Source organism: Hylobates moloch, unplaced genomic scaffold, assembly GCF_009828535.3.
Source record: "Hylobates moloch isolate HMO894 unplaced genomic scaffold, HMol_V3 SCAFFOLD_11, whole genome shotgun sequence".
In the NCBI taxonomy this organism is placed as follows: domain Eukaryota; kingdom Metazoa; phylum Chordata; class Mammalia; order Primates; family Hylobatidae; genus Hylobates; species Hylobates moloch.
Genome location: NW_026652286.1, coordinates 84,514,165 through 84,536,580, shown reverse-complemented (window position 1 = coordinate 84,536,580; position 22,416 = coordinate 84,514,165). Strand labels below are relative to the sequence as shown.

The 22,416-nt window shown below is 44.8% G+C and overlaps 3 protein-coding genes across 7 annotated transcripts; 1 reads left to right on the top strand and 2 right to left on the bottom strand.

Moving 5' to 3' along the window:
• Nucleotides 1-51: 51 nt before the first annotated feature.
• On the bottom strand, nt 52-8,258 carry CUNH11orf52 (chromosome unknown C11orf52 homolog). Its single transcript, XM_032167375.2, has 4 exons — nt 7,932-8,258; nt 2,582-2,619; nt 1,222-1,283; nt 52-976 (listed from the first exon to the last, which is right to left on the bottom strand). Exons 1-4 carry the CDS (start codon nt 7,961-7,963, stop codon nt 737-739), a joined length of 372 nt encoding a protein of 123 aa, XP_032023266.1. The 5' UTR covers nt 7,964-8,258; the 3' UTR covers nt 52-736.
• Nucleotides 3,204-18,343, top strand: CRYAB (crystallin alpha B). 4 transcript variants are annotated; one of them, XM_032167373.2, is made up of 4 exons: nt 3,204-3,242; nt 15,028-15,427; nt 16,501-16,623; nt 17,996-18,343. In XM_032167373.2, exons 2-4 carry the CDS (start codon nt 15,227-15,229, stop codon nt 18,197-18,199), a joined length of 528 nt encoding a protein of 175 aa, XP_032023264.1. In that variant the 5' UTR covers nt 3,204-3,242; nt 15,028-15,226; the 3' UTR covers nt 18,200-18,343. The 4 variants fall into 4 exon arrangements, with proteins under 4 accessions (XP_032023264.1, XP_032023263.1, XP_032023261.1 ...); XM_032167372.2 differs by lacking the exon at nt 3,204-3,242 and adding an exon at nt 13,734-13,808; XM_032167370.2 differs by lacking the exon at nt 3,204-3,242 and adding an exon at nt 13,745-13,842.
• Nucleotides 8,216-14,212, bottom strand: HSPB2 (heat shock protein family B (small) member 2). 2 transcript variants are annotated; one of them, XM_058446882.1, is made up of 3 exons: nt 14,023-14,212; nt 13,010-13,509; nt 8,216-8,258 (listed from the first exon to the last, which is right to left on the bottom strand). In XM_058446882.1, the coding sequence occupies exons 1-2, from the start codon at nt 14,114-14,116 to the stop codon at nt 13,055-13,057; spliced, it is 549 nt and encodes a 182-aa protein (XP_058302865.1). In that variant the 5' UTR covers nt 14,117-14,212; the 3' UTR covers nt 8,216-8,258; nt 13,010-13,054. The 2 variants fall into 2 exon arrangements, with proteins under 2 accessions (XP_058302865.1, XP_032023260.1); XM_032167369.2 differs by lacking the exon at nt 8,216-8,258 and having other exon boundaries at nt 12,804-13,509.
• Nucleotides 18,344-22,416: the final 4,073 nt, after the last annotated feature.

Below are 22,416 nucleotides of genomic sequence, written 5' to 3'. Positions count from 1 at the left end.
GCTGTCCTCGCAAGGATCCTCGGGGCCCTGCCCCAGAAAACGCGCCAGGCATGTTTCTCAGGCCGTTTATTGATCCTAGCGGCCCCGCACCTGCGAGAGCCAGCAGTCCCTCCGAGGGAAGTTTCCGGGCCTCGCTGTGCTGTCAGTTATCAGTGACTTGAGGTCCTGTAGCCCATGGTTGGAAAGCGCTTCCTCCACGCCTTTGCCCCCTTCCCCCATTTGTCTGTTAAGGTCTGGAACCTGACTCAGCCACTGAGGAAACAGCCCAAGCCAGCCCTAGTGTCTGAATGTAAAAGCGCAGAATGCTTTTCCAGAGCACCTCCCCTTCAGCTTTGGAGTTTAAGGTGTGTGAAAAAGGATACCATTAATTAAAGTCCAACAAGATCAGCCCACGTGCTTATAGGCTAACTTTTTACCTGCTCTTTCTGCACTTTTCAAGAGCAGGAGCAACAGTGGTGGGGTCGAAGACCTACCTCCCTGCACACTCCGCCTAACCTCATGTGGATAGCTAAGTTTAGCTATCCACCCATAGCTAAACCAACTGTAACTCCAACCTAACAGTGGCAAGTAAGAGGCCAGGGGAGAAAATGGGACGCCCACAATTCCAGGGGCTTTGGAGTTCTTTAAGCTTAAAACGTGGCCAATATCCCTGGGTTGCCACTCAATTCCCCAAAGCACTAGGTTCTCCCCCACTGGAGTACTGGTTAACGATGGACTGGGCCTTCCTCCCCAAGGCTCACACCAGGGTCCCGTTCTTGCTGTCATAGCGAGGTGTGGCCTGGGGGAAGCGAAGGGTCGCATACTCTGTGGCGTTTTCTAAATGCACGTGTTTCACTTCCCGGGCATGGGGACGGCTGCAGACTTGAATGTCAGCATAATGTAAGTTGCTGTCTTCCGACATGAGGCCTGGACTCCTCTCTTGAGACCCTTGCTGCTGTAACACCCGCTCATACGTATGTCCTGTTGTTTCATAGCCCTGCGAGGAATGGATAGCATTAAGGGAGATTCATGGCTTGGTTTTGCCCCTCACCTCCAATGCAGGGGCAGGTCAACTGATGTCCCTTCGCTTTGCTCCTTTGAGCAAAGGACAGGCAGAGGAGGACAGACAGAGCCAGCAAATTCTACAGGTGACTGAAATGTGTCTGTTGCAGTGCAAAAGAGCTGACTACTGGGATCCCATGTCCGAGCAGCCCCAGAGAGGTGACAGAGGCCTGTCATTACCTTTGGGCGATTCTGCTGCAGCTGTTGTGGCTGCGGCTTCAGTGTCCGTCTTGCTTGGCTTCCTGAGGGGAAGAAATCCAACTTAAATTCATTCTCTCTTCCCTGTCTCTATTGAGATTGCCTTCTTCAAATCACTGTTAAACTATTACGGCAGGCTTCCGTCTAATCTCCCTGCCTCCATTTTCACTTCTTTCATGTCTACTAGTCCTAAATCCAAACTCCTTAGCAGGGTTTACAATCTGGCCCTTTCGCAATCTGGCCATAATATCTTCCATCCTCATTTTTCACTAGCCCCTAACACAGTTCAACAAGAGAACCCATTATGTGCCAGGCTCTGTGCCATATTCTGGGGGTAGAAGGATGAGTAAGCTGTTTCCTCTACCTCAGGGGGCTTACAGCCTGCTAGGGGAGACAAATAAATGAAAATAAATAAACAGACTTACAATGCAAGATGGCAAGTGCTCAGCTATACCAATCAGCCACTTTGAATCAGGTCAGTCTCTTTTTTTTTTTTCATGAGCTGATGTATCTGCCTAAAACACCTTCTCCCTCCTCTGCTGACTTGTGAATTTTGCTTTTATTTATTTATTTATTTATTTAGAGACAGTGTCTCGCTCTGTTGCCTAAGCTGGAGTGCAGTGACGCGATCTCGACTCACTGCAACCTCCACCTTCTGGGTTCCAGCAATTCTCGTGCCTCGGCCTCCCAAGTAGCTGGTACTACAGGCACATACAACAATGCCTAGCTAATTTTTCTCTTTTTAGTAGAGATGGGGTTTCACTGTGTTGACCAGGCTGGTCGCAAACTCCTGACCTCAAGTGATCCGCCCCCCCTTGGCCTCCCAAAGTGCTGGGATTACAGACATGAGCCACTACGCCCGGCCTTTTGCTATTATTTCTTTGACATTTTTGACATCAGTGTCTTCTCTCATTCTCCCACAGCATGAGTGCACATCTATTATAGCACCAGTAGATGATATTACAACTGTTTGTTTATATGAATTTATCTCTTAAATTTGATTTTCAGCTCTTCCAGGGCTGAGATCATGTGTCTTTCCTCTTGTGCCTCTCTGCCTCCTTGGGATCCACACAGGTCCTCACATAGAATATAAGTGCTGAGTAAATATTTGCTAGATGAATGAAAAAATGAGCAACCAACCCTGCCACTCTGAAATAATGGAAAGGATAAGATCCAGAGGTTCAGAGCTAGTCTTGAATGCAGCAACCTAGATTCTCTTTGGTGTGCTGTCTCCCTTTATCCTTTCATTCCTTTTCTACCCTTCTGCCCTTTCCAAAGATCGCAGTTCTATTGTCTTCTCTAATTTGCCTCCCCCAGATTCTCCCCCCAGCCCCAAAGTTACCTGTTTTCTTTTTCTTCTGGAAAGTTGATGGGCAGCTCCTGTGATAGGAAAAACAGATCACCCATGTGCAAGAGCCCTGGCCTCTGCCTTCCCTCCATCATCATTGGCTCTGTGGTCTCCTTAACATTCTGATGAGCTTCCCCTACCTCCCTGTAACAAAGATTCACCCTGAGCCAGGTTCAGTCCCAAAGCATTAGTCAAGGGTACCCCACCTCTCCCACATGGATGGTTCTGGGAGGTGGAGTAGTACAACTGACATAACCAGACCCAAAATACAGCCTCAGGCAACCAGGCACTACATGCCAGGGATGTATCTGGCTTGAGAGCTATTCTGGGATTGTCTAACAGGCTAATCCCAGCAGAGGGTGAGGGAGATCTGCCAAATGATGGAATATTCTTGGATCCAGAGACCCTCTTGCCTCTTCTTCAGTGCTTTTATTTTTCCTGGGGTCTTTGCCAATCTGGGACTTTTATTCTGGGAGTCGTGGAAGTTGCCACAACCAGGACTAACTAATTACAGCCCCTCAAGGCCCTTTCTTAACAAGTGACCTCTCTCCCTGCTTCCTTGTCCTTGTTTTTAATTAACAGAGAAAGTGAGAGATGTTTAACCTTTAACATCCTTTAGAGAACTTTGTCTACAGAACAGGGAGCACTGAATTTGGTGAGTGACTCAGCTATCCTGCCCTCACTGTAGGGCAGACCTCTTTTATTTATTTCTGAGCCCCTGGGGTCCCCAATGGCGCCCGTGTGTCTACGTGATTGTTAACTGTTTGATGCCACAGAGACAACACTGACTGAGGAAATAGGCTAAATAGTTTGGGGCTTACTCCGGATTCTCTTTCTTGCTTTCTTGCTAGTACATTTCCAACTCTTGCCAGAGCCAACACTGTTTGTCTGCCTGATCTCTCATCTCCTGGGAGGTTTCCTTCTTTGCTAATTGGAGAGGGCGAGAGAGAGAAGACTGACTTCTAAATCATGAGGACTACTGTGGGAAAAAAGTCAGGATTTTTCCACACACATTTGACAGAGGTTTCTGTTTTGATGTGATTTTTGGTTTTGCTACAGCTTGCTCAGTTGACAGCAGTTGAATTTGCAGCCAAACTCTACAGGTGGTTCAGAAGAAAAACTACTGTGTTTTTCTACTTCTTCTGCCACTTCAGCTCTTGCTTTATGTTACCGCTGCTCAGCCTTATGCTAAGAACGAGATAATCTTCTAATTCTTTGCCACTTGTTACTACTCTTTACCTACTTATTTTTATTTAAATGGATAGAGAAAATATTAATCCTAAAATATATAGACTAGGGCTATCCAGTGTTAGTGAACAGAGCCTGTTCTCAAGTTAGATATTGTGCAATGCCTGGACACAACCCAAATGGAGTGAGTATTCATTTAGATACACAGGTGATGGGATTTTATTTTTAGATTTAAGGAAACTAAGTGGGCATTCTTCTACAATGGTAATAGAAATAAAAATTTGTGCAATCCTCCTAGAATGCAATTGGCAATAAGTATAAAAAGCCTTAAACATAAATGTGTATACCCTCTGATGTAGCAATTCCATATCCTAAGAAATAATTATATATGTACAAATATGGATATTCATTATAACATTATTTAATTTGCAAAAAAATAGGAAATACTCTGAAGGTCCACGATTTGGTAACTGACTAAATAAATGGCATATCCAATTAATGGAAAATATGTAGCCACTTCATAAAGAATGTTGGAAGAACACCGAACATCATGGAAAAATTTTACTTTTTATTAAGTTAGTAAAAAGATATGTTTTGGAATAAAAGCTGTGCACATTTAAAAAACACATGGAAATACACTAAAATGTTCCCATCATCTCTGGGTGCTTATATTTATGGTTGCTTTTTATTTTCTGCTCGTTGCAGAAGTTAAATTTTCTGCAATGAATGATTATTACCTTTGTAATCAGAAATAATAACAACAAAGAATATTTTAAAATAAAAATATCTTCAATTGCCCTAATATCTTTAAGCCTCTGGAGGTTTATTGAGATAACAAAAAATAGAGAACAAAGTTTTATTCAATCCTACTAGTATTTGAAGAGGAAAAAAAAGATTTTGGTTAGACTATTTGGTATAGTGTCTCTAGAATGGGCTCTGGAGTCAGACTGATGAGGTCAGAATAGCTATGAGAACTTCAGCAAATTTTTAACCTCTCTGGGCTTCTGTTTTCTTATTAATAAAATGAGTATGATAGGCCAGGTGCAGTGGCTCACGCCAGTAATGCCAACACTTTAGGAAGCCAAGGTGAGTGGATCATTTGAGGTCAGGAGTTCAAGACCAGCCTGGCCAACAGGTGAAACCCCGTCTCTACTAAAAATACAAAAATTAGCTGGGCATGGTGGTGTGCGCCTGTAATCCCAGCTACTAGGGAGACTGAAGCACGAGAATCGCTTAAACCTGGGAGGCTAAGGTTGCAGTGAGCCAAGATTGTGCCACCGCACTCCAGACTGGGAGATAAAGCAAGACTATTTCAAAAAAAAAAAAATGAATATGATAATATAATTCAGACCTCATGGGATTATTGTAAGGATAAAATAAAACAGGAAATGTAAAATACTTAGCATGGTTCCTAGCACATAATACGCATCAGTAAAAGTTGACCACTAATGACTATCACCATCAGAGAACTAATCAGTAATGAAAAAAGAATACCAACACTTGGGAAGAAAGAGAATAAAAGAAGCTGTTACATCCCCTTCTCTAGAAGCTTTTCTGTGCTTCTGGATGTCGTATGTCTATAGGGCATGTCAGAGTTTAAAGGGTGCTTTATTTTTTCAATCCTGACATTCCAGGAAACATATATTTTGTTCCCATTTTACAGATGGGTCAACAAAGGCCCTTTTTCACTAACTTAATAAAGAGCAAAATGTTCCATGATGTTAGGTGTTCTTCCAACATTCTTTATGAAGTGGCTACATATTTTCCATTAATTGGATATGCCATGTATTTAGACAGTTACCAAATGTTGGACCTTCAGGGTGTTTTTTACTCAACAACGCAGGGACCAAATGTCCTTTTATTACTATGTCTTCTATGTCTATTACTGTGCCTGTAGTACATGTTCAATAAACATTGTTTAATAAATGAATGGATAAATGAATGAGTAGTAGGGCAGGACTTGAATCCAATGTACTACTCCAAAACCTATGTGTTTTCCAATGCACTTCACTTGTCTATCTAAATATAATGATGCTTTATTTATAACATGACATCTTCCAGATCTGCCCCAGGCATGGAAGGCAGTAGACAGGATAAAACCAGGACCAGGAATTTATGGCATGGCAGTGATGAAAATTCTGGGAAAGAACAGTAACAATGCCACAGATAATTTATTATGAGGTTTTCACATACACTATATCCTTTGCTCTTCAAAATAAGCCTGTGATCTACACAATGTAGGATGTATTATCTATATTTTACATGTGAGGATGGATACAGAGAAATTAAGGGACTTATTACCTATGGTCACATAGTAAATAAGTGTGAAAGTCATATTCAGATATTCCATGGATATTCTTCTTTTTCCTACTTCTGCCCTTTTATTTTTATTTTCATTTTTGAGACAGGGTCTCACTCTGTCACCCAGACTGGAGTGCAGTGGTGTGATCATGGTTCACTGCAGCCTTGACCCCCAGGGCTCAGGTGATCCTCCTGCCTCAGCCTCCCAAGTACCTGGGATTACAAGCGCTCACCACCACGCCTAGCTAATTTTTAATTTTTCTGTAGCGATGGGGCCACCCTATGTTGCCCAGGCTGGTCTCAAACTCCTTTTTTTTTTCTTTTTTCGAGACATGGTCTCGCTCTGTTGCCCAGTCTAGACTGAAGTGGGGCAATCTCAGCTCACTGCAACCTCTGTCTCCCAAGCTTAAGGGATTCTCGTGCCTTAGCTTCTCGAGTAGCTCAGATTACAGGCATGTGCCACCATGCCTGGCTAATTTTTTTGTATTTTTAGTAGGGATGGTGTTTTGCCATGTTGGCCAGGCTGGTCTTGAACTCCTGGCCTCAAGTCATCCACCTGCCTCAGCCTCCCAAAGTGCTAGGATTACAGGTGTGAGTCACCACATTTGACCACTTCTGCCCTTTAATTTATTTTATTTTATTTTGTTCTATTTTATTTTATTTTATTTTTGAGACAGAGTCTTGCTCTGTCACCCAGGGTGGAGTGCAGTGGCGCAATCTCGGCTCACTGCAAGCTCCACCTCCTGGGTTCAAGGGATTCTCCTGACTCAGCCTCCCGAGTAGCTGGGACTACAGGTGCCCACCACCATGCCCGGCTAATTTTTTGTATTTTCAGTAGAGATGGGGGTTTCACTGTGTTAGCCAGGATGGTCTCGATCTCCTGACCTCGTGATCCACCCGCCTCGGCCTCCCAAAGTGCTGGGATTACAGGCATGAGCCACCACACCCGGCACTTCTGCCCTTTTAAATAAACATTGCTTCAAAGTTGACTTGCTTGATCTGATAGGCAATATTATGCAGTGGTTCAAAAGGTGGCCTCTGAAGTCAGGTGGGCCTCAGTTGGAATCTTGGTTTACTTGCTTACCAGCCATGTGACCTTAGGCAAGTTAGTTAATTTCTCTGAGCCTCAGTTTCTCACCTGACTGTAAAATAGGAGGAGGGGCAAAACCATTTACCTCATAAAGTATTGGAAAAATTAAATTAGACTGTAAAATGCCTGGCACATAGAAAGCTCTCAAATGCTACAATTATTACTCTCATCCAGGAAGAAAGGGAAAGAAGGGGAAAGGGAGGAAGAGGGCACAGAAAAACAATGCTGGTTCAATATTCCTGCCCTGCTCTGGCCATTCCGCAGACAGCTAGCTGGGCTCTGTTTTTTGTTGTTGTTGTTGAGACAGTCTCGCTCTGTTGCCAGGCTGGAGTGCGGTGGCGCGATCTTGGCTCATTGAAACCTCAGCCTTCTGGATTCAAGCAATTCTCCTGCCTCAGCCTCCCGAGTGGCTGGGACTACAGGCGTGCACCACCACACCCAGTTAATTTTTGTATTTTCAGTAGAGATGGGGTTTCACCATGTTGGCTAGGATGGTCTCGATCTCCTGACCTCGTGATCCGCCCGCCTCGGCCTCCCAAAGTGCTGGGATTAGAGGCGTGAGCCACCACGCCCGGCCACTTGGCTCTGTCTTCTAAGGTCTCCTGAAAGGAGGTGCTGCTCTAGTGTTGGAACAAGGAGGTACCAGGCAGAGGAAGGTGGCAGTGGGAGGCTGGCAGACAACTATCTCCAGGTGCTCTGATTTTCGGGGCCTCTACATCCACCAACAGAGATAGATGTTCCCCTCTGCCCTTCCACCCTACTCACCAGCTTCCTCCGCAGCAGACCCGGTTTCCCATGGCGCTCTGTCTCCAAGGGAGCCCAGCTGTTTTTATGCATCAAGAGGCTTGTGCATTTCCGGGTTCCTGGTTGAGCTTTCCGCGGCAGCTCCCGGAGTCTGTGTCAGTGTCAGATTTCAACCTAGCAGGTTGGACTTTTGAAGCCACCTGCTGGAATGGTTCCCAGGTGACTGTGTTCCCAGCCAAAGGGTAGAACAACACACGGGCTCCAGGTGAGAGCTATCTCAACTTCAGGATTTGAAGCGTCTTTTGATGAAGCCATGAACTTGAGCTTCAAGCTTCAATAAAAAGAAACCTGAGATAGAAAAGGGCTCTCGGTTTCCTTAAGAAATGCTTCTCCATTACATCACTCTGTCTTTGAAATATATCCTCTATAATAGATGAGTGCCTAATGTAGTAGTTTGCTCAGCACCACTCAGGTTTAACTGAGTTTCACTTTTGAGGCAGTTGATACCAGTTTCTTAATATTTTTGTACAGAATCTGGGTTGGGATACTGGAGTCTCTTGGAAACTTAAGGTTGGGGAAATGGGTTCCTCATATATTCTCCCTTGCTATTTGAAATCGATGTGGGCAAATCATTTAACCTTTATAGGGCCTAAGTTTCTAGGGCTGTGAAATGAAAAAAACTGAATCTAATCCCCTTTCTGGTATAAAATCAGATGATTCTGTGATCAGGATAGCCTCAGCACTTCTTAACCACTCACTTCCTTACCCGTAGTTTAGAACTACTGATTCTCCACTTAACCCTCAACTCTGCGTCTCCTTCTACTAACCCAAAGTTAGACTCACCCCACACTCACCAGTAGAAAATATGGGCTCTAGGAGAATCTGTGAAAACCATCATTCTTGTGTTCAGTTCTCTCACCCCATTTTTAGTGTTTTCCTCGGATGCCTGGTTATTGTCCTTTAAGTGAATGTTCAGGGCTCACCACTCAGCTCTGCACTCCACAGAGAATACCTTGGACTTTGAACTCCTCCTCTTATGAAACATGGGTAAGAGTGACAATCTTACAGGATTGTGGTGAAAAATAAAGCTCTAGTGCTGGGCCTGGCACATGGGACACACTCAGTAAGAGTTAGGTATTGTTGCTGTTATTATTACAAAGCATCTTATTTTCTTTCTTTTTTTTTTTTATTTTTAAAGACAGGGTCTCAATCTGTCACCCAGGCTGGAGTTGAGTGGCTAGCTCACTGCAACCTCAAACTCCTAGGCTCAAGAGATTTTCCCCGCTCAGCCTCTCGAGTAGCTGGGACTACAAGCTCATACCACTGTGCCTAGCTAATTAAAAAAAAAAAAAGTCTTTTTAGAGACAGGGTCTTTTTTTTTTTTTAATTAATGTGAGATAGGGGTCTTGTTATGTGGACCAAGCTGGTCTCGAACTGCTGGCCTCAAGCAATCCTCCCATCTCAGCCTCCCAAAGTGCTGGGATTACAGGTGTGAGACACCACACCTGGCCAAGATAGGGTCTTGCTATGTTGCCCCTGCTGGACTTGCACTTCTGGCCTCAAGTGACCCTTCCACCATGCCTGGTTCCCACATCTTACTTTCTTTTCTTGTGCCCTAATCATTGCGCTATTTCATGGCCATGCTTCTTCCATGCAATCCATTCTGTACTCTACCATTAACTTTATCCTTTTCATCCTGTTACCCACTCCTTCTCCTCCCAGTTCAAAAGGCATTAATGATTTCCTATCACCTACAGGATACAGTTCAAACTGCTTAGCCTGGCACTCAAAGCCCTCCATAATCTGGTTCCTTTTTAGCCACCCCTTCTGTAATGTTTTAAAAAGCACCTAAGCAGCTGGGTTTACACAGTGGCTTGGCTCATGCCTGTAATCCCACTGCTTTGGGAGACTGAGGCAAGAGGATCGCTTGAGCCCAAGAGTTCAAGATCAGCCTGGGCAATATAGCAACAACTCATCATCTCTGCCAAGTATAAAAACTGAAAAATTAGCCAGGTGTGGTGATGTGTGCCTGTAGTCCCAGCTACTCAGAAGGCTGAGGTAGGAGGATTGAGCAAGAAAGTTTGAGGGTGCAGTGAGCTGTGATCACACCACTGCACTCCAGCCTGGGTGACAGAGTGAGACTCTGTCTCTTAAAAAAAAAAAAAAAAAAGAAAAGAAAAGAAAAGAAAAGGAAAGGAAATCACCTAAGGGATTTTTAGATGACCAGAAACTCCAAAGAAATCAATAGAGAGCAATAGACCATTGTGGTAGCCAGAAAACCTGATATGCCTAAAGCAGCATTAATAGAAGGCTGAAGTGATAAATAAGGATATTGATTATTCCACTGAAGTCTGTACCAGTCAATCCATGACTGGAATAATAATTTTAGGTCTAGATGTTGAATTTCAAGTTACGTTGTCAAAAGGCAGTATGTTCAAAATAAAGTTATCTGGGTAATATGTGATGTGGAAAGTGCTATATGATATGGTTGAAAGAACAAGGTATGGCCGGGTGTGGTGGCTCACGCCTGTAACCCCAACATGTTGGGAGGCTGAGTTGGGCAGATTGCTTGAGGCCAGAAGTTCAAGACTAGCCTGGACAACATGGCGAAACCCAGTCTCTACAAAAAATAGAAAAAATTAGCCAGGTGTTGTGGCGCATGCCTGTAGCCTCAGCTACTCAGGAGGTTGAGGTGGGAGGATTGCTTGAGACCCGGAGGAGGAGGTTGCAGTGAGGGGAGATGACACCACTGTACACTCAGCCTAGGCGACAGAGAGAGACCTTGTCTTAAAAAAAAAAACAAAAAACGAGGCATGTTTAGCTGGGAAAGGGAAGCCTCGGGAAGACAGGATGGTTATCTTTAAATATCGGAAGGATTTTCAAGTGAAAAAACCATTGTATTTATTTTCCAGAGAAGTTACTGAAATGCAGATTTTGATTCAACAAAAGGAGGAATTTATAACGGTTTTGTCAGTTAAGACCAAAAAGAAAATGGAAGGCCAGGTACAGAAGCTCACACCTGTAATCCCAGTACTGTGGCAGGCCAAGGATAGAGGATTGCTTGAGTCCAGGAGTTCAAGACCAGCCTGGACAACAAGGCGAGATCTCATCTCTAGAAAAAATAAAAAATTAGCCAGGCGTGGTGGCACACATCTGTAATCCCAGCTACTCAGGAGGCTGAGGCAGGAGGATTACTTGAGCAAGGGAGGTTGAGGCTGCAGTGAGCCATGATCATGCCACTGCACTCCAGCCTGAGCAACAGAACGAGACCCTGTCTAAAAAAGAAAAGAAAGAACATGGAACTGACTACCATGGGAAGTTCTAAGTTGTCTGTTATTCAGAATGTCCCAGAATAAGTTGATTAATAACTTTAAAAGAATTTGAATGGAGTGGGGATTTGGGCTAAATCAGAAGTTTTCAAATTTCTTATAGCTAAGAAACCCTTTCCCTTAAATAAAGCTCAGTTACAAAACATATCAATGTGAAGCTATTCTGGTTGAAGTCTAAGTAGAATCCTTTTCTTATTATTTTTCTTCTCAACTAGATTCTGGAAAGTTGACAATAAAAGCTAATAGTTTTTATAATTTATATTTACAATGTATATCCCCCATGGTGTATTATGTGAAGTTTGATAATTATTTATTGAATAAATGAATGAACAATTAAATATGTCAAGTGTTATTTCTCTGGGGCATGCTTTCATTTTTAATAGACAGCAATCTTTTAACCAAAAGTTGAATTCCTCAAGTGAGTTCTGTTATCCTGGAGGTCCACAGATACCTAAGGGGGGTATATGAATGGGTCTGAAGAGTTGTGGGAACCTATTCAAATTGTATTGCCAAATTTGGGAGCATATGTATTTTTCTGGTAAGAGCAGCTATAGCTTTTGTCAGATTTTCAGAAGGGTCTACAACTCCCAAAAGTTAAGAAACAACCGCTTAATTTAATTCAATTTAATTTAATTTTTTTGAGGCAGGGTCTCACTCTGTCACCCAGGCTGGAGCGCAGTGGCGCAATCTCAGCTCACTGCAGCTTCAACCTGCCTAGCTCATCCTCCCACCTCAGCCTCCCAAGTAGCTGGGACTACAGGCATGCACCACCATGCCTGGCTAATTTTTATTTTTTTGTAGAGACAAGGTTTCACTCTATTGCCCAGGCTGATCTCTTACTCTTGAGCTCAAGTGATCCTCCTGCCTCGGCCTCCCAAAGTACTGGGATTACAGGTGTGAGCTGCTGCACCCAGCCAAGAAACAACTACTTTAATGGAAGAGTTGTAGGTATCTACCACAGCCTAATAAAATATGTATTTAGAGGCAGGAAGGTCTTTTGGACACCTCCCCCAAATCATGTAGCTGGATGTTCTCTTGATTGCAGAGAATAACTGAGGGGACAGACCTCAGGCTTTCCTGAATGCACCATACCCCCAGAGGATGGGAAGGTAATGGGGTTCCGTGATAATTGGAGAGGCTTTATGTCTGTGCCCCTGTGTATGCATACTCAGGCTCTCAAAATCAGTGACCATTTCAGTGGGCAGACCTTAGTACATGAAAACAAAGTATTCACTCCAGGGCTTTAGGCAACTCTCACCAGCCAAAAACCATTTTCCCAGCCCCTACCCAAAAAGGGCCAGACAGTCTGGAGACCCTTGTTTTTGTGTCTCTAATCACCAGCTCAGACAGTGCCCTCTGGGCTGTTTGGATGGCATATCCCTTTTCCCTCCCAGGATCACTCTCTCTTTTGTTGCATTGTGAGAAAATTATGGCTAGGAATTTGATCTGGAGCCAGAGTCAGCTTCCGGGTGTGATCTCAGCATCCAAGTGCGAGCTCAGGGTCCTATGACGTTGGGCATATCAAACTGAGGAGCTTTTTGTCTAGCTGGCTGTGACCTCCTCCCTCCCTCCCCATCCCAGCTTCCCGGCCACAGAATAGGGAGCAGCACAAACAAGGCCCTGAGATTTGGGTTTATTCAGCTCCACCCAAAACTAAACCAAGGCTATAACACGTCCCATGGGACCAAACCATACATTGTGGACCATGCACCTTTCCCTTCCCCCAAAGATGCTGCTACCTCTGGAGTGGTGGGCAGCTGCCCATATCACCTTGGGAGGTAGAGAGGGATTTGCTGGGTGCTGGGTCTGTGGAAATCAGGGCTCAACTATGGCTGCCTCCTCCTCTTCCTCTGGATCAGGAGGCGCAGGGAGCAGGGAGATGTAGACCTCATTGACCTCTGTGTCCAAATGTCGGCCACCCCGAGGCGCTTCCAGGTTTAAGATGCCATCATGGGAGAGAGCAGCTCGGACTCGCCAGGGGTCGACATCAGCAGGCAGGACATAGGTGCGGCAGAACTCTCGGGACACGAAGCCATGGCGGTCCAGGCGCTGGGGATGCCGGGCAGACACCTCCAGCAGGTTATCCACAGTCCTCACAGTCACCTCATCTGGGGTAAAGTGGCTCACATCCAGAAATGCCTGGAACTTGCCCTCACTGAGCCTAAGCTCCGAGGCCCCTGCCCTGCTGCCCTCCCCAGCTGGGGCGGCCCGAGGCCGGACATAGTAGCCATGGTAGAGTGTGGGGGTCAGGATCTCTTCTGGCAGGAGACCTAAGGGGCAGAGAGAAGGCAAGAGGCAGGATGAGGGAGGATGAGGTTGGCACAGGGGCGAAATGGGAAATCCGGAGAGGAGGGATTGGGAAGAGCAAGAGGGGAGTCAGGAGGAGTAGGGAACAGGAGGGAGGCCACACTGTAGCTAGGAGGAGAAGGCAGCTGGGAAGAGGGGAAAGAGAACGGAAAGGAAAGGGAGGAGGAGGAGGAGAAGGAGGAGGGTGAGGAGGAGGAGGCACCAAAAGGCCTGGGTGGATAGAAGGGGGACAAGGAGGCACACCCAGGCCGGCAAAGGGCAGGTATCAGCACTGCAAGCACCAAGTGTGTCTTGAGGTCAGCAGGAATGGGAAAGAGCTCTGCTTGGAGGGGATGAGGGGGAGTCTGGGGTGGGGGTGGCTGGTCCCAGGATATCAGTTAAGCCCAGAGTGGGGTGGAGGCCAGTAACGTTGGGAGGTCAGCCCAGAATTTCAGGGGGTGGGGGTGGGAGGCAAGGGGGTGGCGTCTGTGCCATACCTTCTCCGAAGCGCTGCTCACCCAGGCGGCTCGGGTTGGCAAATTCGTACTCGGCGGTGGCCGGGTGGGCATGTGGCACTGAGCGGCCCGACATGGCTTCAGATGCAGCGGAAGCCCTGGTCCGAGGTGCAGCCCCAACAGGCGCAGCGCGACCCCTCCAGCTGCCCGGAGAGCCAGGGCTCGATAGGAGGTGGGGGCGGGGTCGACAGCACCCAAAATAGTGCAGAACCTCGGGGGGTGAGGGGCGGGGAATGGATGCCCTGAGTGAGAGCAACGAGGGTGTGACCAGCGCCGCCCGGACCCCTAGTCCCCTCCCCCGCACACTCTTCAGCTGTCGCAGGGGGCCTGAGAGGACAGCTGAGGGTCCTGGCTGGGAACGAGCTGGGGAGGGGGAGCTGGTGGTGCCTGGGGCATGAAGAGGCCTCGCTGAGACCCTCACAAACGGTTTGCACGTTTCCACACCTCATTTTCTCCTCCTCGGTGGCAGGCACTGCGCACCCAATTCCTAAAGCACTCCTGGATTTAATGTTCTGAGAGCTACATAGGATGAAAGATGCAAGAAATCTTTTTGCTCTTTTTTCAGGGGGTGGGGTCTTTCTGCCCAGATGTCGGGGTCCTCTCCTAAACCCAGGTCAACCCAGGGCACGAGGCAGATGGCTGGTACTGACATGTTGACCATCACTGCTCTCTTCCAAGGACTCACAAAGAGTTAATGTCCCTGGGGCTCAGCCTAGGAAGATTCCAGTCCCTGCCCAGGCCCAAGATAGTTGCTGGCCTGATTCCCCTGGCATTCAGGACTGGAAAGGAGGAGGAGGGGCTCACTCCCCCCGCCCCGCTCCCGTCCTCCCCCCGCCCCGCGTGCCTGCTTGGGATTCCTGACTCTGTACCAGCTTCAGAGAACAGGGGTGGGGGTGGGTGCCACTGGGTGTGGACAGAAAGCTAGTGAAACAAGACCATGACAAGTCACTGGCCAGCTCAGACGTGTTTATGTTTCTCTTTTCTTAGCTCAGTGAGTACTGAGTATGTGTCACATTGCCAAATCCCGGGATCACAAGTCTCCATGAACTGGCGGTGAGCTAGGATAATAAAACCCCTGACATCACCATTCCAGAAGCTTCACAAGACTGCATATATAAGGGGCTGGCTGTAGCTGCAGCTGAAGGAGCTGACCAGCCAGCTGACCCCCCACACTCACCTAGCCACCATGGACATCGCCATCCACCACCCCTGGATCCGCCGCCCCTTCTTTCCTTTCCACTCCCCCAGCCGCCTCTTTGACCAGTTCTTCGGAGAGCACCTGTTGGAGTCTGATCTTTTCCCGACGTCTACTTCCCTGAGCCCCTTCTACCTTCGGCCACCCTCCTTTCTGCGGGCACCCAGCTGGTTTGACACTGGACTCTCAGAGGTGAGTCTCCCCACTACTAGGACGGGAGAGTCCTTACTGGAACCTCCTGGAAACTTCTCCATCCATTTTCCTTTCCTTCCCTGCCTAAACCATTTTAGGCACATGTGTGTCCAAATGTGAAGAAAAATGAGGAGATTGCTAGTGCCTTCCTCCCACATCACCTGTTTCTATTTGATAGTCCTCTGTATCCCATTTATTACATGTTTTCATGCACTGTCAAGTTTATCCTCCGTCCCCTAACTTCTCTGCAGGATACCCCTTCTGGTTTGGTTCATGACAGTCTGCAGGGAAATAGCTGCCTTCAAACTCCTTTGCTCGTCTCTCCTAACACCTTGGACTCTTGACCAATTTTACCATCTCAGGTTTCAGAGCCAGGAGAGAGCCCTGCCTCATCCTGAGCTATTCATCCCCATGGGTATTTTCTGCCTTTCTATTCCCTCTTCTATGATTTTCTGGGTTTCTCAGGGCTGTGACAGGGCACTGGCCTGGGTCCAACCAAGCCTTATGAGAAAACAATATAGGGACCCCCATTTGTCCTAAGAGGGTGGGAGAACAGGGTCAACAAATAAGGTTGACAGAGCTGTCACAGATAACACTCTGGTTTAAAAATATTCAAGTGTGAGTAAACAGGAGCTGAGTGGGCAAGGGCTTTGGAAGGACAAGCAGGACCAGCAGAACATTCCAGATTGGGTGGGTGGAAAACTGGCAAAGAGACCTGAGTCAGAAGAAGAGGCCTTTGTCTCACAGACAAACCACAAAGCCAGGCATTGGAGTCAGAGAGGCAGCAGATGCCAGGCCTGCACCCATCCTTGCAACTGGTCCCCTGGGTGATCTGTCTTCTTCTCTGTCCCTGTAAATAAAGTTTGGGTCTGATCACCGTGAGCCTTAGGTATCACTGTGGTGGCTCCCTGAAGCAGAGAGCCGTGTTTATTTAAAAAGGAGATTTTTTAAGCAGAAAAGAGAAGGATGAATTACCTGGACAGAAAGCAACTCTGCAGAATAAGACGGCACCTGTGTAATCACTATTTTCGCCATCTTTCTCCCGTCCCATTCCCCTACCTTGCTATTTCTAGATGCGCCTGGAGAAGGACAGGTTCTCTGTCAACCTGGATGTGAAGCACTTCTCCCCAGAGGAACTCAAAGTTAAGGTGTTGGGAGATGTGATTGAGGTGCATGGAAAACATGAAGAGCGCCAGGTATGTAGCTTGTTTTTTTGTTTTTGTTTTCCGCTCATTCATTCAGTGCATACTGTAATAGTCCAGATAATGCTGTCAGCTTTGGAAGCTGGCTACATTCCAGTCCCAAGCCATAACAGTCGGGATCAGGGGTTACAAATCAATGTCTAGAAGACTAAGTTAGGATAGACCTATTGCTGTTGTTACTGTTATGGCCAGAGATGTGGTCTTTGATTTGATCACCTTAGATGGGATGATGGGATGCTGATGCCCCATTTAAGCCAGTGGTTCTGAATCTGGGCCACATTAGAATCACCAGAGGAACTTTCAAAAAACCTAATGCTCAGGCATACCCCAGACCAATTAGTATATGTGCTGCCGAAGCGAGCACTACTCCAGACCAATTAAATCAGCATTTTTAGGTGTGGGACCCAGGCATCAGCAATTTTTAAGGTAATTCTAATCTACAGTCAAGGTTGAGGACCACTGATTAGGTATAGGGCTGTCAGACACACCTAGTTGCTTTGCATAATTACATTAACTACAGTTACCTTAAAGGCACTTGAGTTGTGACTTCTCTTTTAGCTGTGCAAGAATCCGTGTCTCTTCTTTAGCCCATCTTAATGCTGAACTACTTGGTTTGTCTAAATTTCAGAGCTGTGCTCAGTCTTTAATCCCCTATAGCCCATGTGGAAATCAGTTAATGAGAGCCTGTTTGGCTACGTGCTTGAGAGTCAGCAGGCATACGGGTTAAGGTCATCTACTCTTTGGGGGAATTCTGACAAATGGAACAGCTTCTTATGACTTTGTAAGAGGGCTTTAAAATTGCTTCTCACCATTTAACAATAGCTCAGAACCTGTGCGTCAACCAGTACAGTTTGTCCTCAGTAATGTCCTCAGGCTGTTTCAATTTTGCTTATATGATTTAGGTTTGGGTCATAGTTTCCTTGGATGGAGTCATTTTTTTTTTTTTTTTTAATTTCAGCAGCAGCAGTCCTATTGTTCTGGAACCTTCTGGGACATTCCTGAAGAGTCAGGACAATTTCAGGGCTTCCTCAGGGACTCAGATTCTAAATGAGATTCCAAATTCTGTAGGCCCAGGCGACATTGATCGAAACCTTTGGGAAATACCCCTAAACATGTCTATGCCTGAGGGTTTGAAAAACAATGAAGTGTTGGACTGTTTCAGACTTCTCAGATTCTCACTGGTAGGAGTGACTACCTAGGCAACTTCATCTTAGCCACAACCCTGAAACGAAGCACTGTTTATTTTTCCTATGTTGTCATGGCATTTGGTCTCACCTAAGGGGAAATCAGGATGCCTGAGTTCTGGGCAGGTGATAATAGTTCCTGTTCTTATCTCTCTGCCCCTTTCCTCATTCTTTTGGGTTAGGATGAACATGGTTTCATCTCCAGGGAGTTCCACAGGAAATACCGGGTCCCAGCTGATGTGGACCCTCTCACCATTACTTCATCCCTGTCATCTGATGGGGTCCTCACTGTGAATGGACCAAGGAAACAGGTCTCTGGCCCTGAGCGCACCATTCCCATCACCCGTGAAGAGAAGCCTGCTGTCACCGCAGCCCCCAAGAAATAGATGCCCTTTCTTGAATTGCATTTTTTAAAACAAGAAAGTTTCCCCACCAGTGAATGAAAGTCTTGTGACTAGTGCTGAAGCTTATTAATGCTAAGGGCAGGCCCAAATTATAAAGCTAATAAAATATCATTCAGCAACAGATAACTGTCTTGTGTTTGAATATTCCACACACTTTTAAATAAATGTACAGATACCACAGATCTATTTATGATTGCATTATGATTTAGAGTACTCTAAGGATTTTAGAGTCAGAATGACTGGCTTCACCATTTACTAATGGTATAAATGTAGGCAAGTTGCTTAACATTTCTGGTCTTCAGATTTTCCATTTATAACATGGGTTACTGAGTTGTACAGAGCTATTATGGGAAGTAAATTAAGGAGAAGAAGCAGGAAAAGCCGCTGGCAGAGTTCAAGGAACATTAGTTACTCTCTCTCTGCCCTCTTTTATTTTAGCTCTCAGTTTAAAGGACTGTAACACATCTGAATGAACTCTGGATAACGCTACATAAAAGGCCTTACTGCATCTCTAAAATTAATTACATCGCCAGGGAAGACATGGTGACCCTAATATTGTTTGACATTTTCCTATTGATAAGCATTCCCTTAAGCTGATTTACAAGGGCAATAAACAGGACTTGGGTGATTATCATCTAACAAGCTTTGAGGTATAGGCTAAATCAGTGGCCCCCCAACCTTTTTGGCACCAGGGACTCGTTTTGTGGAAGACAATTTTTCCATGGCCCGGGGGAGCAGGAGATGGTTTCAGGACGATTCAAGCATTAGATTCTCATAAGGAGCACACAAACTAGATCTCTCACATGTGCAGTTCACAATAGGATTCATGCTCATATGAGAATCTAATGCCACCACTGATCTGACAGGAGGAGGAGTTCAGCTTCACTCACCTCCTACTGTGCAGCCTGGTTCCTAATAGGCCACTGGCCAGTACCAGTCCATGGCCTGGGGGTTGGGGACCCCGGTCTGAATTATCTAGCAAACACCTGCTAACCTAGGGCCAGGGAATATCCTATTCAATGACCTACCACATAATAGTTAAGTTTTAGAACTACAACTAATAGCCAATCAATAAGTGGTTCTATTATTTAGCTTAAAGACATACCACCGTACAGAAAAATCCCCCCCAAAACAAAAAACAACCCTCCATTTCATTTCTGTGGGTCTGGACAAAACTTCTGATTCACCTAATAAACAGTACTGCTGTAGGTGATCTGGTATAAATGTTTATTGACAACTCTTATTTTTTCTTTAGCAACTTCTAGCTAATTTCTGATTTCATGCAAAATCAGAAATCAGTCAGTTTGGGGACTGACCAGGGTTTTGAAATATTCTACATGAAACAATTGCCTAAATTGCCTAAATTTTTCTATGACATAGAGAAAAACAACACACCCTGGAGCCTATTGGAGGATGGAAGGTGAGAGAAAGGTGAGATTCAGGAAAAATACCTAATGGTTACTAGGCTTAATACCTGAGTTATGAGATAGTCTGTATAACAAACCCCCATGACATGCGTTTACCTATGTAACAAAATAAAGGAAAAAAAAAGATCACAATGAGATATCACTGAGCCCCTATTAGAATGACTAAAATGAAAAATTGACTATACCAACTAAAACAAAAAATATAAATAAATAAATATAAAACTTAATAAAAAAATTCATGATGCAGGGGTGTGGAGCTAGGACAATATAAATTGCAAATCTATACAGGTTCAAAAATGCTTTCTCTTACAAAACAACTTCCTAATAGCCTGAAATACTGTGATCTAGCCAGAAGTTTACAGCCAATTTTTGTGGCTGTGTAGCAGACACTGTTGGCTGCCTAACCAACAGCTATTTACCACCTTCAGCCTTGCCAACAATATCCCAGATTGGTTTAGGTATACATCATATTCTTCCTAGCCATGTGCTTCAGAGAAGTGAACTCAAGCTCCAGCCATAGGAGGTCTATCTCGATTAGTCCAAATCAAGCAGGGAAATTCTCTTCTTGATTTTCAAGATTATTCTTGAAAGGGCTATGACTCAATTATGGCAAAAGAGACAGGAGGGAGGTCTGTTGGAGATGCTTCTAGAAAAAGTTTTTAAACTAAGAAAAGGTTTCAAAAAGATTCAGAGATAGAGAGAGAGAGAGAGAAATTTTTTTTCCCTTGCTCTGGATGTTGGAGCATGAGAATGTGATGCCTGGATTACTGTAGCCATTTTGAAAACGTGAAGCGGGCATCCATGATATGCTGAGCACAAAGACAATAATCTCAGGTCCTTAATGGGTCAATGAACTGCTGAATTAGCCAACTCTAGAGTTTTCCTACTTCAGGCTGTCTGATTACGTCTTGTTTTTGTTAATAATCTGTTTTGACATGGGTTTTCTGTTACTAGTAAGCAAAAATACCTGACATTATCAAGGCTGAATTAGATAGTGTAAAATAACTGAATGCCTGGAAGCCATGTGTCAATTTTAATCATTTTAGTCAATTACCAGTGTATTTCCCAAGCAATTATGGACTTGGTTTTAAATAAATCACAACTTTGACTATTATATAATGATATTTGTTTCAAAAATGTGCAGGGTCACTTTTTTTGTTTATTGTTACCATAGGTGCCTAAGTTAGACTGGTTCTTTATTGTTATTCTTTTCTAGATCACACCCTTTGCTGTGGCTATTCACAGCTACAATATTAGTATAGGACTATTCTAGTACCGTATATTTCAGAGGCTTTTTTTTTTTTTAGCTTTATAGCTAACTCATCCACAATTCTACTTTATTCCCTATATCTGAATTATACCGGAAGTTTACTGAGACAATTCTAATTAGTATTTGTTTTGTCTTTTAATATTAGCTAACATTTATTGAGTACTGTATTAGTCCATTCTCACATTGCTATAAAGAACTGGCTGAGACTGGGTAATTTATAAAGAAAAGAGGTTTAATCATTTCACAGTTCCACAGGAAGCATGGCTGGGGGGTCCTCAGGAAACTTACAATCATGGTGGGAAGGCAAAGGGGAAGCAGGCACATCTTACATGGCCGGAGCAGGAAGAAGAGAGAGCGAAGGGGGAAGTCCTACACACTTTTAAACAACCGGGTCTCATGAGAACTCGACTCACTATCATGAGAAAAGCTATGAAGTCCACTCCCATGATCCAGTCACCTCCCACCAGGTCCCTCTGCCAACATTGAGGATTACAATTTGGCATGAGACTTAGGTGGGGACACAGAGCCAAGCCATATCAAGCACTTACTATGTGGTAGACACTGTGCTAAGTGCTTTAACCTTTTTAAAGCAATCTTTTTTAAAGAATAATTCTGGGGAACGTGTGTATAATACATATATGTTATTTCAGTAAGATGTAATACTTAGAAAATGAGATGGTTATCTTTGCCTAATGCTTTTGGAATGATACATATTTTTATGCTTTGAAAAATTCTATGCTACTTTTTACTTCACATTTTTATTTTGAAGATTGCACTGGGTCCGATTATTGTTCTAAAGATTTATAATCGTTGTTCATTCAATGATTATTTGAGTGCCTTCTATGTGCTAGCTACAAAAATAAGACATGTTTTCTGCCCTTAAGGAATTAAGAATTGAGTGGAAGAGCAGGCAAGTAAAAAGATAATTCCGAGATACCTTTTTAAGATCCTAAGATGTCCATTCAAAATGTCTGCTATGGGGACCCGGAAGGGAAACACCTATTCTGGACACAGAAGGAATCCTGGAGACAGTTACCCTGGATGAATTTTGGTTAGTTGGTTTCTGTGTTGCTGTTGTTGTCGTTGTTTGCAGTGGCATGATGTATTAGTCCGCTTTTATGCTACTGATAAAGACATACCTGAGGCTGGGTAATTTATAAACAAAAAGAAGTTTAATGGACTCACAGTTCCACGTGTTTGGGGAGGCCTCACAATCATGGCAGAGGGCGAAAGGCACATCTTACATGGTGGCAGAGAAGAGAGAAATGAGAACCAAGCAAAAGGGGTTTCCCCTTATAAAACCATCAAATCTTGTGAGACTTACTCACCACCACAAGAACTGTATGGGGGAAACTGCCCCCATGATTCAATTATCTCCCACCAGGTCCCTCCCACAACACGTGGGAATTATGGGAGCTACAATTCAAGATGAGATTTGGGTGGGGACACAGCCAAACAATATCATATGATTACAGCTCATGGCAGCTTCAACCTCCTGGGCT

Excerpts from the sequence above, each read along its gene's own strand:
- CUNH11orf52 (XM_032167375.2), bottom strand. The coding sequence starts at position 7,963 with ATGGGAAACCGGGTCTGCTGCGGAGGAAGCTG. Across the intron at positions 2,620-7,931 it reads GTCTGCTGCGGAGGAAGCTG|GAGCTGCCCATCAACTTTCC; the intron begins GTGAGTAGGGTG and ends TTCCTATCACAG. Across the intron at positions 1,284-2,581 it reads CCAGAAGAAAAAGAAAACAG|GAAGCCAAGCAAGACGGACA; the intron begins GTAACTTTGGGG and ends TCTTCCCCTCAG.
- HSPB2 (XM_058446882.1), bottom strand. The coding sequence starts at position 14,116 with ATGTCGGGCCGCTCAGTGCCACATGCCCACCCGGCCACCGCCGAGTAC. Across the intron at positions 13,510-14,022 it reads TGAGCAGCGCTTCGGAGAAG|GTCTCCTGCCAGAAGAGATC; the intron begins GTATGGCACAGA and ends TCTGCCCCTTAG.
- CRYAB (XM_032167373.2), top strand. The coding sequence starts at position 15,227 with ATGGACATCGCCATCCACCACCCCTGGATCCGCCGCCCCTTCTTTCCT. Across the intron at positions 15,428-16,500 it reads TTGACACTGGACTCTCAGAG|ATGCGCCTGGAGAAGGACAG; the intron begins GTGAGTCTCCCC and ends TGCTATTTCTAG. Across the intron at positions 16,624-17,995 it reads GAAAACATGAAGAGCGCCAG|GATGAACATGGTTTCATCTC; the intron begins GTATGTAGCTTG and ends CTTTTGGGTTAG.